Genomic DNA, 17,912 nt, shown 5'->3' with positions numbered 1-17,912 from the left:
TTGCTCCGCAGATCAACCACACACACAATCTACAACACCTTTTTCTATGTATTTTCAGCACTTTATCTAAATCATGTCCACAGCCAATTTAGAATAATCAAATAAGCTAACACACCAAAGCAGAGATAGGGAGTAAATCAGTCAGTTGTATTCACTGCATCATGAAATATTCCTGTTTTGTCTGGATGTTGAATGTTGAAAATAAACAACAGTAAATTTTAAAACAAATTTGATTCTGATAGCTTGTTATAGCTGCTTAACATTTACAGAGAGATATAACCCTTAGATTTTCCTTCTAATTGCATGTCTTTTACATGTGATTTAGCATTTCCACTACGGCTTTTATAATTCCCTACTCTGCACCATGTCAATTAGCAACCACTTGCTGCATAAATGGGGTTTAGCAGGACTGCACAGTAGATTTTAAAAACATGGAAATTCAGATATATTTATTTAGAAGGAGAGGCTACATAATTCTAGCCTTTATTGCAATATTATTCCACACAAATAACTTATCAAAAACTAAAAGACCAAAATATCCTGGGGTGATGCTGGTGTGGTGTGCTTGTAAATCTATATTAAATCCTGCTTTTAAGTATATATCTTTAGGATGTTGGAATTTACTTCATGATTAACACACTAAGTGAAAGGACAGTAGCATAACTGTACTATTCCTATGGTAAGTGAGGGAGCAAGAGTTCTTATGTTTATGTTCATGACTATAAATTACTCTAACCCTGAGAAAACAAAGGCTGACAGAGGGAATAGTCAATGATGAAAACCAGATTGTATAAATGATGAACTAATATGCAAGCAACTTGTTATTAAAAATGGTGAGGGAATTATCTGTAATTACTTTATTTTACATAGAGTTAGCCGTCAACAGTTATTGTTTTAATTTGCCCGTCCCTGAATATTAATAATATATTAACAATATTCAACAACAGTTTTTAAGAACTGAATTGTGTTGATATATTAAAAAAAGAAGAAAACAGCATCAACAAAAGCACATATTCCAACTACATGCACTACTTTCTATACATGTTAAATTGTAAATTGTCCGCACTTTTAATCATAACACTTCTGCAAATTTATTTACAGTGTTACTCATTCATACACACACCAATGGCTGCTATTCAAGGGACTGGCTTGCAATCAGGAGAAATATGGATTTCAGTGGGTTGCCCAAGGACACTAGGCCAGAAATCAAACTGCCAAACTGCAAATTTGGGCAACCCACCTAGGGCTTGGTTGGCACTGTTTCACCTAATAAATGTGTTATGAAAAGTGACACATTGAGTCAGTATATGTCTTGAAACTTAAATGTCTTGGTGCCAAAAATCATCAGCACAGAAGTTTTTGATAAAAGTACCAATACTACAATTTAAAAATAACATGGAAAACATTAAAAACTCCACTTTCAACTCTTAACTTAGTATAGACATACAAACAGCAGGTGTACTTAAAAAACAAAGTAAAAGCACACTGAAATTTCCTCTGTGACTTAATAGTGTCAACAGGATTCTACTGTCATAACTTCTGGCACAACTATTTTTAAATACTTCATATACAGTTAACTTAAATACATCATCAAGGACAGCACCCTGGCTTTGACCTCTGACCTGCTGCCCTCTGGCAGGAGCTACAGGTGCATCAATGCCAGAACAAACAGACTCAAGAACAGTTTCACCACCCTGAACTCACACACTCACCCACTCTAACTGTGCAACACCCACATCTCTGTGCAGTATTATATTATTCATACTGAACAATATCTGTCACTCCTATATCGTGTAATATCCAATATTCATTCATTAATGCAATATTCATTCACCAAGTGCAATACTCACCATCTTCATTATTATATGTATATACTTATTTTATTTTTTACAATGTATACATTTTTATACATTCTGTTTTATTTTCTGTACATTTTTATAAGTTCTATTTTATATTTTAGTGACTTTCTACGGCACAGCACTGAACAGGAGTGGCCCTCCAATCTCATTTTACATTCTGTTCTATTCTATTTCTTAGGCTCAAACGCCGCCAATGAAAAGGCAATCTGAAGGGTTACAACAGGTAAAATAATTTGTTATTTATTTTATACAAATTATTTATTTTATACAATTATTTATTATGTGAAATTTTTTAAAGTTACACTAATTTAAAGGAAATTATGTGAGGAGGTTAGATGGGAAGTCACATTGTAGTGGAAGAACTGCCAGTTACTTGTAGATATCTATGATAGTTCTAAATCAGACTTGATCTTTAATTAAATGTTTTATGTTGAAATCCTAATCAGATAAAACTGTCAAAAGAAAGTAGCAGCAAGTCCAGCATTATTAAAATATAAAGTACCTTTGAATTGTAATTAAGAACAGTACTCAATTTCTGTATACACACTCACTTTGGATGAGTATGTGTCACACTCCTGGCAGATCCAGCCATATCCCGTCTGCTTGGGGGATTTCTTTAGCGGGGGGTCCAGACATCCAAAGTGATAGCAGAGTCGACACTCATCACACCTGAGATGCAGACAAAGAAGGGCATGTTATGTCCCACATTCATAAAGCCTGAGTCTTCAACAATGAGCTTCTTGCTCCAGCCTCTGACGGGGACGGTCGCATTCTATCTCTCTCCCTGCCCTCCCTATCTTTCCTGCTTGCTGCTTGCTGTGAGAGCGTCTCTTGCACACTGTTCGAATAAGAATAAGATTGAGAGCAATATGGATTTGGCAAACTGGGCCTTCAAGACCATGGATCGAATTTTTTCCACTATGAGATCTGGGAAAGGGGAGCCTGCGTGTCCGAGTGGAACAGACCCGGTTGGATACGTCATCGACTCTTGGAGCTCGTGGAGACCGGTGTGCTTCTCGGCCCTAGAGGTGGAAGACGTGGAAGACGCTTACATATTTGGCTATCTGGTAGCGGTATCTTTTCTGTTTGGGCTTGGAGGATACCTGATTTACCGTGAAATCAAGAAAACCTGGACGGCAGTTCGACATCTGCAGAGGCTGCCGACCCAGGTGGATGGGCTGACCAGAATGGTACAGACTCAGACTCAAAGCCTGATGAACCTGAGCCGTAGACTTGGGGAGTAGCAGGTGAGAGGGGTTCGATCTGGAGATAAGGTACGGTTCTGCTCAGTGAGGAAGGTAACTAATGAATTTGGATTATTGGATTTATTGAATGGTTTCCCAGTGAGACTGAAGGCTGTTGAAAAAACAAGCAGCCTGTTCCAAAACAACACCTGCATTATCAGAATTCGGCTCCCTAGCCGGCCTTGGCTGGCAATCATATCTCTCCAGAACTATGTGTGAAGGCCGCTATCCCCCTCAGCCCTCTCTGTGATTTGTGAAGCTGGATCTGGTGTACCAAGGCTGCTGATGAACTTCCATCACTATCAGCAAACTGTTTGCCTGGGAGCTGGCATCTGGGCTCCACAATGCCCCCACCCTCTCGTCTCCGTCTGCGTCCCCTCCTGACCCTGACCCTACCCACCATACTGCTATCCCGGCTTTATATGTGCAATATGCTTTTTGCTGAGGTGTTTTTTGGAACCTCGTAAGGTGTTCTTTATGAACACAGTATGAGATGATTTTTTTGAACCTAACTATCCCAATGTATCTCTTTCTGTCTCTCTGCTAAAGGTAGCGCCGTTGTGAAACGGTTGCATGACCTCAGACATCTGTCCCCCCCTGTCTGTGTTATGTTTTTGTTTTGGATGGATGTTCTGTTAACTGCAATTTCCCCATTTGTGGGACTAATAAAGGCATTCTTGATTCTTGATTCTTGATTCTTGAGGCCAGCTCAGGACTAACGGATGATGACAAGCCAGTTAGTTGTAAGCGACTGGACTTTATTACTCCGGGCCTCGGTACTGTATGAGCACTGGCTAATACTAATAGCAATCCCTTCTAATAGCTAAGAGCTTAAATTCTCAGCCCACCACAGCCCCCTAGCTAGAGCCCTGCAAAGCCCCTCTTATCACTCCATTCCCTTAACCTTACACAGCAACTGACTGACCAATGTTTCATATCAATGTCCAGATAAATACAGGCCTTGTGAAATGCTAAGCACAGACTGACTAGAAATCCTTAGGGGAAGCAACAGGGGTCAAATGACTTTTATATTTCACAAGTAAAACATTTTCAGTTGCCGCTTCTTAAACTAAATCCATATAATAGTAATCCTAAAATTAAGAGGTTATTTAGAAACATTTTGTTTTCTTTTTCAGAAAATTAAATGTTCACATGCATCGCAATCTTATATCAGGATGGCCTTAGCCTAGCTTAGCGTAAAGAGTGGAATGTGGTAACACGGTTCTGTTCAAATTACAGATATATATCTACTAAAACCCCTAAAGCTCATTAATTAATATAGTTTCCTTAACTAGTGGTTAACTGGGCAGCACAGTGGTACAATGGTTAGCACTGTTGCCTCATAGTAAGAAGTATCAAAATCACTGGCCACCTGGGGCTTTTCTGTGGAGTTTGCATATTCTCCATGTGTACTCCAGTTTTAGGGGTAGCTGTAGTGCAAGTCACCTACTAATCGGAAGGTTGGTGGTTCGATCCCTGGCTGCTCCACTCTGCATGCCAAAGTATCCTTGGGCAAGATACTGAGCCCCAAGTTGCTCTCCGATGCGTTCACAGGAGCATGAATGTGTGTGTGAATGTTAAATAGAAAGCACTTAATGCTTGTGTGAATGGGTGAATGAGGCATGCTGTATAAAGTACTTGGAGTGCTCGAGTAGAAAAGCGCTATATAAGAACCAGTTCATTTATCATTTCTCTCACAGTCCAAAGACATGCATGTTGGCTCAATTGGTGATTCTAAATTGGCCATAGGTATGAATGTGAACATGAATGGTTTTCTGTCTGTGTTAGCCCTGCAACAGACTGGCAACACCTGTCCACCTGTACACCTGTCCACCTCCAACCACGTTGTTTCGCATTGCTGACAATATGCCAGATTTGCTCTAGGTGGCACTGGGCTCTGTCAGGACTGCCCTCTGTCACCAGTTCTAACTTTAATGGACACAATTTCCAATTTCTAAGTGTGTAGTTTCAAATACAAGCAGCTGAAATGAGCTTCATCCAAAGGGTGTTTGGGCTAAGCCTTAGAGACAGGGTGAGGATTTCATCCAGAGCCACTGCTTTTCCCACACACAAGGAGCCAAGTGAGGTAGTTCAGACATTTAACTATGAGCCCTCCTGGACGCTCCTAGGTGAGGTGTTTTGGGGATACGGATCTGGGAGACATCATGGAGCAATTATGTCTAGGTGACTTAGGAATGCCTCAGTATGCTGCTGGAAGAGCTGGAAGTGGCAGCTGGGGAGTGGATGGTCAGGGCATCTTTGCATATTCACTTGCAACACCCCCCCCCCCCCCACCCCCCAGGGTAACTGGTAAAAATTGATAGCCAAATAGAAATTCCTTCCAATCACCACTATTCGTAGCTTACTAATGGTTTTAAAAGGCTCTCTAAACCCTGTAGATTTGTGTTTTTTTATTGCTGCTTTTGGACTAAATAGTGTCTTCAGTTTGACCTCCTGGGCTGTTGGTACTGTTATCAGATTTTCATTGGAAAATGTGAGCATAGCAGAGCATCTCAAGCAATGAAACAAAGCATTTGGTGATGTCCATGGGTTCTTGACTTCAGGCAGTCATTGACTGTGGAATATTCTGATCCAGCATTTAAAAAGAGTGCTCGTATTTAAGATAATACACTGCTCAAAAAAATAAAGGGAACACTTAAACAACACAATATATCTCCAAGTAAATCAAACTTCTGTGAAATCAAACTGTCCACTTAGGAAGCAACACTGATTGACAATCAGTTTCACATGCTGTTGTGCAAATGGAATAGACAACAGGTGGAAATTATTGGCAATTAGCAAGACACACTCAATAAAGGAGTGGTTCTGCAGGTGGGGACCACAGACCACTTCTCAGTACCTATGCTTTCTGGCTGATGTTTTAGTCACTTTTGAATGTTGGTGGTGCTTTCACACTCGTGGTAGCATGAGACGGACTCTACAACCCACACAAGTGGCTCAGATAGTGCAGCTCATCCAGGATGGCACATCAATGCAAGCTGTGGCAAGAAGGTTTGCTGTGTCTGTCAGCGTAGTGTCCAGAGGCTGGAGGTGCTACCAGGAGACAGGCCAGTACACCAAGAGACGTGGAGGAGGCCGTAGGAGGGCAACAACCCAGCAGCAGGACCGCTACCTCCGCCTTTGTGCAAGGAGGAACAGGAGGAGCACTGCCAGAGCCCTGCAAAATGACCTCCAGCAGGCCACAAATGTGCACAAACGGTTAGAAACCGACTCCATGAGGAGTCCACAGATGGGGGTTGTGCTCACAGCCCAACACCGTGCAGGACGCTTGGCATTTGCCAGAGAACACCAGGATTGGCAAATTCGCCACTGGCGCCCTGTGCTCTTCACAGATGAAAGCAGGTTCACACTGAGCACATGTGACAGACGTGACAGAGTCTGGAGACACCGTGGAGAGCGATCTGCTGCCTGCAACATCCTTCAGCATGACCGGTTTGGCAGTGGGTCAGTAATGGTGTGGGGTGGCATTTCTTTGGAGGGCCGCACAGCCCTCCATGTGCTCACCAGAGGTAGCATGACTGCCATTAGGTACCGAGATGAGATCCTCAGAGCCCTTGTGAGACCATATGCTGGTGCGGTTGGCCCTGGGTTCCTCCTAATGCAGGACAATGCTAGACCTCATATGGCTGGAGTGTGTCAGCAGTTCCTGCAAGACGAAGACACTGACTGGCCCGCCCGTTCCCCAGACCTGAATCTGATTGAACACATCTGGGACATCATGTCTCGCTCCATCCACCAACGTCACGTTGCACCACAGACTGTCCAGGAGTTGGCAGATGCTTTAGACCAGGCCTGGGAGGAGATCCCTCAGGAGACCATCCGCCACCTCATCAGGAATTGTTCAAAAACACATAACTGTATAGAAATTTTCCTCCACCACCATAATCTCTGAAGTAAGGGCCCTGTTGGTTGAGTTAGTGTCAGCTGTCAAAAATAATCAGTGTGAGAAGGATAAATGTTTTGCTATGGTTACATGTGATTTATTTACTTGGTCCCAAGGTTTGGGCTTTTTGACTCTGATCCATACAAGACTGCTCAAAGAAGTTTAACCATTACTTAATGCTTAAATTTTAAATATACCTTTATTAACAGGCTACAAAGCAGAGGTTTTAAAGGTGGTGGTAATTATAAATGCTTAAAAAGCCCTTACTTGATCCAGCTCTCCCACAATATTTTAGTACAGAGATAAAAACATACTGTTGGTATTAAAGGAAGTGCACTGCAATGATCTGAATCATATATCTGACAGATTACAATTTGAGCATGTAAATGGGGAGACTTTCACAGGGTTTCATGGTGGGACCAATAATTTTACATTACACATGGTTCCCTTAGGCAATTAAAACAAACAAACACACACACACACACACACAAAACACTGAATATATTTTCATTGCTATTCAGATGATACCCAGCTTTATTTATCCAGATGATACAAATCAACCAGTTAACTACAGGTATGTGTTAAAGACATGCCTGTTTTAAACGTGGACAAAAGTCATGTTGTTTTCTCACACCAATTTCAAATCTAAAACTGTGAGCCTGCTCCAAATATCTACAGATCAGGGTCCCCAAACTTAAGTGTGTATCAGAGTACAGATATCTTGGGATCTTAATAAATACATCTCTTTCTTTTGCTCCTCATATTCAGCAGTTAGTCAAAAGACTAAAGCTGAAGCTGGGTTTTTATTTTAGAATTAAATCATGTCTTTCATTGAGTCAAGAAAGAGAGAGGTCACTGCAACATTTCTTTCTGTGCTTGACTACGGTGATGTTCTGTACATACATGCTTCATCTCAAGAGTCTACATGCTCTACACACTGTGTATCATGGAGCATTATGTTATGTTATGTTATGTGTTTTCTGCTTGGCCCTCCCACTGAAGTGTGTGAGTGTGTCCTCCCTCCGGTGTGTGTGTGTGTGTGTGTGCTGGCTGTAATAGGTGGAGCCTGCAGATTGGCCAGGCTGAGGAAGTGCCTGCAGATTGGATGATTGGATGGACAGCCACCTCGCCCCTCTCCTCTGTCTCCTCCAGGCCCAACAACAGCCAGCACTGTGTCAGTGTTTAGAGTAGAGTGTGCTCATTTGTGTTGCTACTTCTGCTGTTGATGACTGCAAGTGTTGTAAATAGTTTTGTACAGTGATAAATTGTGAATAACTGTCACTATGTATATTGAGCACTGCAGCAGGCTGTAGGAGTGAGAAGCCATTTTACTTTACACCAGTTTTCTCTTGGTTACTGGGTCGGAGCACAGGTTAGATATGTCTTTTGTTTCAGTTAGGTTATATTAGGGCCCATTAGCACCTTTTGTTTGCTGTGTTGGCACTGCTCACCTCTGAGACAAATAAACTGCTACGTAATACCTACAGCAATTCTGCGTTGCTGGCTTTTCTTGGGCGTGGTTGGAGTGGGGGTAGCTGTGCCTAGGCCAGGGACGTAAGATGAATTGGGGGGGCTCGTCCCTTCATTTGTTCATTCTCGTCGTCGTCTTGGGTAGGTTGTGCTCGTTGGTGATTGTTGCTCTGTTTTTTCTGGTTGGCAGTTTTTTTCTTGTGTGGAGGGTGTATGGAGTTTAAGTTGGAGGACTTTGTTATAAGCCCAACTAGGGACAAACTTAATAGGTGTAAGAAAGACGATCTTATATTTATTGCTAATTTCTTTGATGTGCAAGTGCCAATAAATGTCAAGGTTAAAGCGCTGAAGGAGCTCTTGTATGCAAAGCTGAGTGAAAGGGGTTTGTTTGGTGAGCCAGCTCCTGCAGAGGGAGCTGAGTGGGGTGCTGCTGCTGGTGTTCTTACCTCACTGCAAAGTTTCCGTCATCAAACTGGCATGTCTACAGAGGAGCTGCAGGTAACACTGCGCATAAAGGAGGTGGAGTTGCAAAAGCAATGGTTGGAGGTGGAAGCCATGCACTTGAGAGTGAGAGCTTGGAGTAGGGAGTCGCTGCCTCTGCCAGTCCTTCCACTCCTCAGTCAGCCCCTCAGTCACCATCCCCTAAGCCAGAAGATGGTTTAGGAATCTAAACCATCTTCATGGAATCTAAATGGTGGAACCATTTAGAGAATCTGAAGTAGATGCATATTTCAATGCATTTGAAAGCATTGCAGGTGCAATACAGTGGCCAAAAAGTATGTGGGCTCTTTAGCTGCAATGCAAACTAGTGGGAAGAGCCCATGAGGTATGCACAGCTCTTTCGATTGAGGACAGCTTAGACTATGATATTGTAAAAGCCACTGTGTTGCGTGCATATGAGCTAGTGCCAGAAGCTTGGAGCCAAAAATTCAGGAATGTGAAAAAAACTGCCACCCAGACTTATGTGGAGTTCGCCAGGGGAAAAAGGACCCTTTTTGATAAATGGTGTCAGGCAACCAAAGTCAAAACTTTAGATGATTTGCATGAGCTTGTGTTGTTGGAGGAATTCAAAAATCAGCTTCCAGAAAAAATTGTACCTTACTTGAATGAGCAAAAGGGTACAACTCTTGATGCAGCCATGGTATAAGCTGATGAATTTATTCTGGCACACAAGAGTGTTCTTTCATCCTGTGTTAGGTGTACACCAGGTTCAGTAAGCCCAAAAAACAGAACTCCTAAACACCACCACTGTACCACCTCTGCTGCCACTGAAACCTGAGAGTGTTTCTATTGACATGAACAAGGACACCTCATCAGTGAGTGTCCAATTTTAAAGAGCAAAGAGCAGTATAAGATTAGATCTCCTTCTCCAGTAAACCTCTTTTAAACTAAGGCCCACTCATTGCATCCTCGGGATGACAGAGTGGATGAGGAATTTAGGTCTTTTGTGTCAAAAGGTTTTGTGTGTTTGGTGGGGGATTTGGAAAAGAAGGCTCCTGTCACTATTTTGCATGACAGGGCTGAAAACAATCCCTTATTTGTAGTGGAGTCTTACCATTTTCAGCTTGGTTCCAACCATTGTGTTCTCTGACCACAACCCTCTAGTATTCCTGACTCAAATGCAGAATAGCAACCAACGCCTCATGTGCTGGTCCTTGTTACTCCAAGACTTCAACATAGAAATTTGCTATAAGAAAGGCTGAGACAATGTCATGGCAGGTTCACTCTCCAGGGCTTGAATCAAACATTCCTGTTAGGAGAGAAATGTTTGATTTTTGGGTGGGGGGAAATGTTATGATCCAGGATCATGTGTGTGTCATGTATGCATTTTCTGCTTGGCCCTCCCACTGGAGTGTGTGTGAGTGTGCTGGCTATAATAGTTGGAGCCTGCGGATTGTCCAGGCCGAAGAAGTGCCTGCAGATTGGATGACTTGATGGACAATTAGGATTTATCTCAAATTCTAAGGCTCTTACTCATCACTGTCTGCTGTATGAGTGTGTTGGTTGGTCCTCCCTTCATGCTCGCAGATTCAAGCATTGGTGTGTTTTTATACATACAGTGGCTTGCAAAAGTATTCATACCCCTTGACCTTTTCCATATTTTGTCACATTACAACCACAAACATAAATATATTTCACTGGAATTTAATGTGAAAGACAAACACAAAGTGGTTACAATTGTGAAGTGGAAAGAAAATTATACATGATTCAAAACAGTTTTTACAAATAAAAAACTGAAAAGTGTAGTGTGCAAAAGTATTGAGCCCCCTTTTCTCTGAGTGCAACAATTGCATTCAGAAGTTTCCTGATGACTGCTAATGACTAAAAAGAGTCCACCTGTGTGTAATCTAATCTCAGTACAAATACAGCTGCTCTGTGACGGCCTCAGAGGTTGGTTAAGAGAATATTGGGGAGTAAACAGCATCATGAAGTCCAAAGAACACAGCAGACAGGTCAGGAAGAAGGTTGTGGAGAAGTTTAAAGCAGGCTTAGGCTATAAAAAGATTTCCCAAGCTTTGAACATCTCACGGAGCACTGTTCAATCCATTATCTGGAAATGGAAAGAGTACGGCACAACTGTAAACCTACCAAGACAAGGCCGTCCACCTAAACTTACAGGCCGAACAAGGAGAGCACTGATCAGAGATGTAGCCAAGAGGCCCACGGTGACTCTGGACCAAATGCAGAGATCCACAGCTCAGGTGGGGGAATCTGTCCACAGGACAACTATTAGTCGTGCACTGCACAGATGTGGTCTTTATGGAAGAGTGGCAAGAAGAAAGCCATTGTTAAAAGAAAACCATAAAAAGTCCCATTTGCAGTTTGCCAGAAGCCATGTTGGAGACACAGCAAACATGTGGAACAAGGTGCTTTGGTCAGATGAGACCAAAATTGAACTTTTGGGCCAAAATTCAAAACACTATGTGTGGTGGAGAATTAACACTGCACATCACTCTGAACACACCATCCCCACTGTCAAATATGGTGGTGGCAGCATCATGCTCTGGGGCTGCTTCTCTTCAGCAGGGACAGGGAAGTTGGTCAGAGTTGATGGAAGATGGATGGAGCCAAATACAGGACAATCTTGGAGGAAAACCTGTTGGAGTCTGCAAAAGACTTGAGACTGGGGCGGAGGTTCACCTTCCAGCAGGACAATGACCCTAAACATAAAGCAGGAATGGAACGGTTTCAAACCAAACATATTCATGTGTTAGAACGGCCCAGTCAAAGTCCAGACCTAAACCCAATCCAGAATTTGTGAAAACTGCTGTTCACAAACGCTCTCCATCTAATCTGACTGACCTTGAGCTGTTTTACAAAGAAGAATGGGCAAAAATTTCAGTCACTAGATGTTCAAAGCTGGTGGAGACAAACCCTAAAAGACTTGCAGCTGTAACTGCAGCAAAAGGTGGTTCCACAAAGTATTGACTCAGGGGGGCTCAATACTTTTGCACACCACACTTTTCAGTTTTTTATTTGTAAAAAATGTTTTGAATCATGTATAATTTTCTTTCCACTTCACAATTGTAACCACTTTGTGTTTGTATTTCACATTAAATTCCAGTGAAATATATTTATGTTTGTGGTTGTAATGTGACAAAATATGGAAAAGTTCAAGGGGTATGAATACTTTTGCAAGCCACTTTAAGTGTGTATTAGGTCTGCTTTCCTCTTATCTTCAGACCCACATCTGCAAGTGGCTACATTGAGCTGTAGATGTTGTGTTTGATTTTTAATGGCATGCTTATATATCCTGTGTTTAATCTTATCGTATGGATGCTTTCTGCTTAAAAATTCTATTTATTTTGCTGCTGCAGTCTTGGCCAAGACCGTCTCAAAAAAGACTTTAATCTCAATGTGTTTTTCCTGGTTAAATAAAGGTTAAATAAAAGAAATAAAATTTCCTATTTCTAAATTCAGAAAAAACAGGTTATTGTACTCAGTCCTAAAAATCTTAGAAACATGGCCTCTAACCAGTCACTCTTGGTGGCATTACCTTGGCCTCCAGTAACACTGAAGAATCTTGCAGTCATTTTTGATCAGGATATGTCCTTCAGCGTGCACACTAAACAAATATATAGGACTGTCTTCATTCATTTGTGCAATATTGCAATATTTGCCTGTCCTTGCTGTTGTGTGATTGTTGGGGTTTCTTTCTAATATTTACCTTACCATACAAAGTGCCTTGAGGTGACTGCTATTGCTAATAGGCACTATATTAATAAAATTGAATTGAAATGCTTAAATTGAATATAAAGTATGGTACTGGTACTGTACTTTTCATAGATGGGTAACAAATACCAAATTGCCGGCTAAGGAATTCTTCATCTCTACCAGAACCAAATGTACATACAGATATTGCCTTCTTAAGTTGTTTTAAAGATTTTTATGTATCTCAAATGCATAATGAGACACACAACTATTATTCATATAGAGCCGAAACATTTGAAGAATTTCTCTCTTCACCATAGTTTATAAAATGAAAATAATTTATTAAGAAATCGTTCTCCACGCTGATTTTGTTGCATTTTGTGCTGACTGTTCAGCCTGTGATTTTAGAATAAATATTATGAAATCACTTTACACGGTTTCTCCAAGAAGCTGTCTGTGAATGATTTATGGCAGCCAGTGTTTGGATATCAATTCTTAGTCTGCAACAGTGATGCCAGTACTGTGTTGGATGTGTGCACTGAGAGGAATTAGGCTGTTTGAAGGTATCAGTTGCAATGGCTTTACAGATAAACACAATATGGGGGATAGCTAAAGTGCCCAAGGCTTTGACAGGTCTAAAAAAACACAAGTTTGACACTCAACAAAAGGGACAGTCTGTCAAGTCCCATTCAGCATTCTTTTGTCTACTTTAACTGAGTGCCAATAAGTACTTGCACGTAAACAAGTACATGCAAACCTCCACCCACAGTGAGAGAGCTCTCGCTCATATACATACATACATACACACACACATATACATACATACACACACACATATATACATACAGACAGACACACACAGGAGACAGACATACATGACACACACACACACAAGATACAGACACACACAGAGGACAGACAGACACTAAACACAACAGAGAGACAGACATTACACACAACACACACACAGAGACAGACAGACAGACACACACACACAGAGACATACAGACAGACACACACACACACAGAGACAGACAGACACACACACACACACAGAGACTACAGACACACACACACACACACAGAGACAGACATACACACACACACCACACACCACACCGAGAGACAGACAGACACACACACCACATGAGACAGACAGACACACACACACACAGAGAGACAGACAGACACACACACACAGAACAGACAGACAGACACACACAGAGACATGACAGACTAGACACACACAGAGACAGACAGACAGACGTACACACAGACGAGACACAGACACAACACATATAGCATACAACAGACACAGCACATATACATACATACATACACACACATATACATACATACATACACACACATATACATACATACACACACACATACATACATACACACACACATATACATACATACACACACACACACACATATACATACATACACACACACACACACATATACATATATACACACACACACACACACACATATATATATATATATATATATATATATATACACACACATATACATATATATATATATATATACATACACACACACACACACACACATACATATAGTAGAGAGAAATTACAGACATTGAAAGTTTCATAATACACTTCCAAAAGACAGAAAATGGATTTAATTTTTAAACATGAAAAAGTAACATTTCTCCAAATATTTATACAGTGTTTACTTTTTAATTCATTATTAAAAACAAAAAAGTTTTTTTTTTTTTTAATTAGTCCTCTAAATGTTGGGGCACCATTCAAGACTCACTTTAAAGTTGCAATATACCATTAACCCCCCCCCCCCCCCAAAAAAACCAAACAAACAAAAACAAAGCAAAACAAAACAAAACAAACCAAAACAAACAAACAAAAAAAAAAACAAACAGAATTTAATGCTAAGAAGTTATAGTGCAGAAATTTACGTGTTATGTTGCATAGATTTTTAGTAAAGTCAACATGCTGGTTAACATGCTGTTGATGCTGGCACATAACCTTATATAATACCACCTTGTACTTCAAAGGTAACCAAATACAGGAGAGAATAAAAACAGTGACTCCTTAGAACGTAAATTTTATGAATCCTCAAACCTTGTGTTAATATTTCACAACCACATGATCCTCTAATCGTCTAAAGGTCTGAAAGTATAAATTTACTATTACACTGTGCAGAGATGATTCACAAATAAGTTCAACACATAACAGGCACTAGAAGGAGTTTTGGGATTGGTTTCATTTCCAGCCTTTGACTGTTTAGGTTTCCTGTCATGGTAGACAGTGTGATCCCAGATCTTTGCAATTAACCCAAGCATGTACAGCTTCTGCATCTGTTTACATGGAGTCTAGCCAAACTTTAATAAGCATTTAAAGTTATGGAATCTTGCCCTCTGGCACTAGGCTAAAAATACCTGTGAAAAAGATATAATGCAGTATGGTTTTCACATTAAGCACAGTAGATTTACTAAAACCAGAGTAGAAATTTAATTGGCATAGGTAATTGGCATCTTATGAGTTGTAGGGGCATAAGCTAACAGCTGCTGCACATTAGCGCAAATATGCCAAAGCAGGTGGATCTCTCTCTGTCTCTCACATTCACACACACACACACACACACACACACACACACACACACACACACACACACACAGAGTCTGTATGGTGGGCTGAGCTGGCATATCTGCCTGGGAAACAATGGGAATTTAAAGTGCCCTCCAGCCCCCTAGTGAACAGAAGACAAATGACCAACGTGTGTGTGCTACACTAATGAGCAGAGTCCTATTGTTGCACAAAAACTGTCAATTGATTTCACATGAATCTCCAACTAAGGCAAAAAGAAAGGAGAAAATTCTTCAGTTTCGCTGCTGGAGACCCTTGAAGGTCTTTAAAATTCACAGGAGAGCTCTTTAGCAAGACTGTGACGACTGCACAGATGCTTCCCTAATTACTTTACCTCAACACACTTTTTGTAATATTTGTTGTGCATTATGTAGAAGCTCTCTGAATTAAAGCACTGCTTGCTGATGCACTTTTTTTCTATGTGTATGTATAACAATGCAATTTTTAATCTCCATTTAGCCATGGATAGCAGAATAAGCTTCATTACCCCTTTTAGCAAAAGAATGCTCTACATTCAAGTAATTTCACAAGTTGACACTAAGTGTTGAACAACACAAAGTCTACATCTCTAAGGGCCCAATAACACCAGCATTCAGATAGTCATTAATTATTTCAATTTGAGGAATCAAGAACAGACAACAGTTGCCTCAAGTACTCCACATGACACTTTGATGCAGAGAAGTCTGCTTAACTCTGAAATGCTAGTTTTCATATTAACACAAACTGATGACATGTCACAAGACAAAAATAGAGGAAGATACAGCAGTAGCTGTGCTATACAATTCTGTAAATAACCTCACACTGCTCCACAAAAAGATGAGACATGAGTGTTGATGTTTTGGCATGTTCCAATGTTCAGTGTTTGGCTGCTTTCAGCACTGCTGATATTTCTCTCTGATTGATCTTTCAGAGTTAACTTCAATAGTTACTTCCTCCAAACATGAACACGTCTGTAAGATCCCATTCCAACTAGACTGCTCAAAGAAGTCCTACCATTAATGCATGCATCAATCTTAAATATGATCAATCCATCTTTATTAGTTAGCTATGTACCACAGACCTTCAAGGTGGCTGTAATTAAACCTCTACTTAAAAAGCCATCACTGACCCAGCTGTCTTAGCTAATTATAGGCCAATCTCCAACCTTCCTTTTCTCTCAAAGACTCTTGAAAGAGTATTTGTAAAACAGCTCACTGATCATCTGCAGAGGAACGGTTTATTTGAAGAGTTTCAGTCAGGTTTCAGAATTCATCACAGTACAGAAACAGCATTAGTGAAGGTTACAAATGATCTTCTTAGAGCCTCTGACAGTGGACTCATCTCTGTGCTTGTCCTGTTGGACCTCAGTGCAGCTTTGATACTGTTGACCATAACATTTTATTACAGAGATTAGAGCTTGCTATAGGTATTAAAGGTACTGCACTGCGGTGGTTTGAATCATATTTATCTCATAGACTCCAATTTGTTCATGTAAATGGGGAGTCTTCTTCACACACTAAGGTTAATTATGGAGTTCCACAGGGTTCTGTGCTAGGACCAATTTTATTTACATTATACATGCTTCCCTTAGGCAGTATTATTAGAAAGCACTGCATACATTTTCATTGCTCTGCAGATAATAACCAGCTTTATGTATCCATCCAAGCCAGATGACACACATCAATTAGTTAAACTGGGGTGGCTGTGGCTCAGGAGGCAGAGCAGGTCACCTACTAATTGGAAGGTTGGTGGTTCGATTCCGGGCTCCAAAGAATCCTTGGGCAAGATACTGAATGCCAAGTTGCTCTCTGATGCAAGCGTTGGAGTATGAATGTGTGTGAATGGTAGACAGAAAACACTTAGCTTAGTCACACATGGAAGTGCTTATATGAATGCAAACTGTTGTATAAGCGCTTTGAGTGCTCGGAGTAGAAAAGCACTATATAAGAACTAGTCCATTTAAACTGAAGGAATGTCATAAAGGCCTGGATGAACTCTAATTTCCTGCTTCTAAAGTCAGATAAAACTGGAGTTATTGTACTCGGCCCTATAGTACAAGCCTTAGTAATGTGATGTCTAACCAGATACTTACTCTGGATGGCATTACTTTGGCCTCCAGTAACACTGTGAGAAATCTTGGAGTCATTTTTGACCAGGATATGTCCTTCAATGCACATATTAAGCAAATATGTAGGACCGCTTTTTTGCATTTGTGCAATATTTCTAAAATTAGGATCTTGTCTCAGAGTGATGCTGAAAAGCTAATTCATGCATTTATTACTTCTAAGCTGGACTATTGTAATTCATTTTTATCAGGCTGTCCTAAAAGCTCCCTGAAAAGCCTTCAGCTGATCCAAAATGCTGCAGCTAGAGTACTGACAGGGACTAGAAAGAGAGAGCATATTTCTCCCATATTGGCTTCGCTTAATTGGCTCCCTGTTAAATCCATTCATCCATTCTATTTTGCTTATCCTTTTCAGGGTCACCTCTCACCCAGCTGTCATAAGGTGAGAGGTGGGGTACACCCTGTACAGGTCACCAACCTGTCGCAGGGCTAACATGGAGAGACAGACAACCATTCACACCTGCAGGCAATTTAGAATCACCAATTAACCTAACTCCACTAACTGCATGTCTTTGGACTGTGGGAGGAAACCGGAATACC

General features: G+C 40.9%; 1 protein-coding gene across 3 annotated transcripts in view; it reads right to left on the bottom strand.

The window, feature by feature from the left end:
* The window catches only part of phf14 (PHD finger protein 14), a 160,024-nt gene that overhangs the window by 39,293 nt on the left and 102,819 nt on the right, over positions 1-17,912 (bottom strand). For 2 of the 3 annotated variants that reach the window (XM_030740638.1, XM_030740639.1), the window contains exon 17: positions 2,411-2,528. In XM_030740638.1, coding sequence (XP_030596498.1) covers positions 2,411-2,528 — 118 coding nt within the window. Of the gene's footprint in view, positions 1-2,410; positions 2,529-17,912 lie in introns of those variants that run through there. The other variant, XR_004020551.1, reaches the window with a different exon arrangement.

The sequence above is a fragment of the Archocentrus centrarchus genome, chromosome 11 (genome assembly GCF_007364275.1).
Source record: "Archocentrus centrarchus isolate MPI-CPG fArcCen1 chromosome 11, fArcCen1, whole genome shotgun sequence".
Classification (NCBI taxonomy): Eukaryota; Metazoa; Chordata; class Actinopteri; order Cichliformes; family Cichlidae; genus Archocentrus; species Archocentrus centrarchus.
Note: the sequence above shows the minus strand (reverse complement) of the source record. Positions and strands in the feature narration are given on the sequence as shown.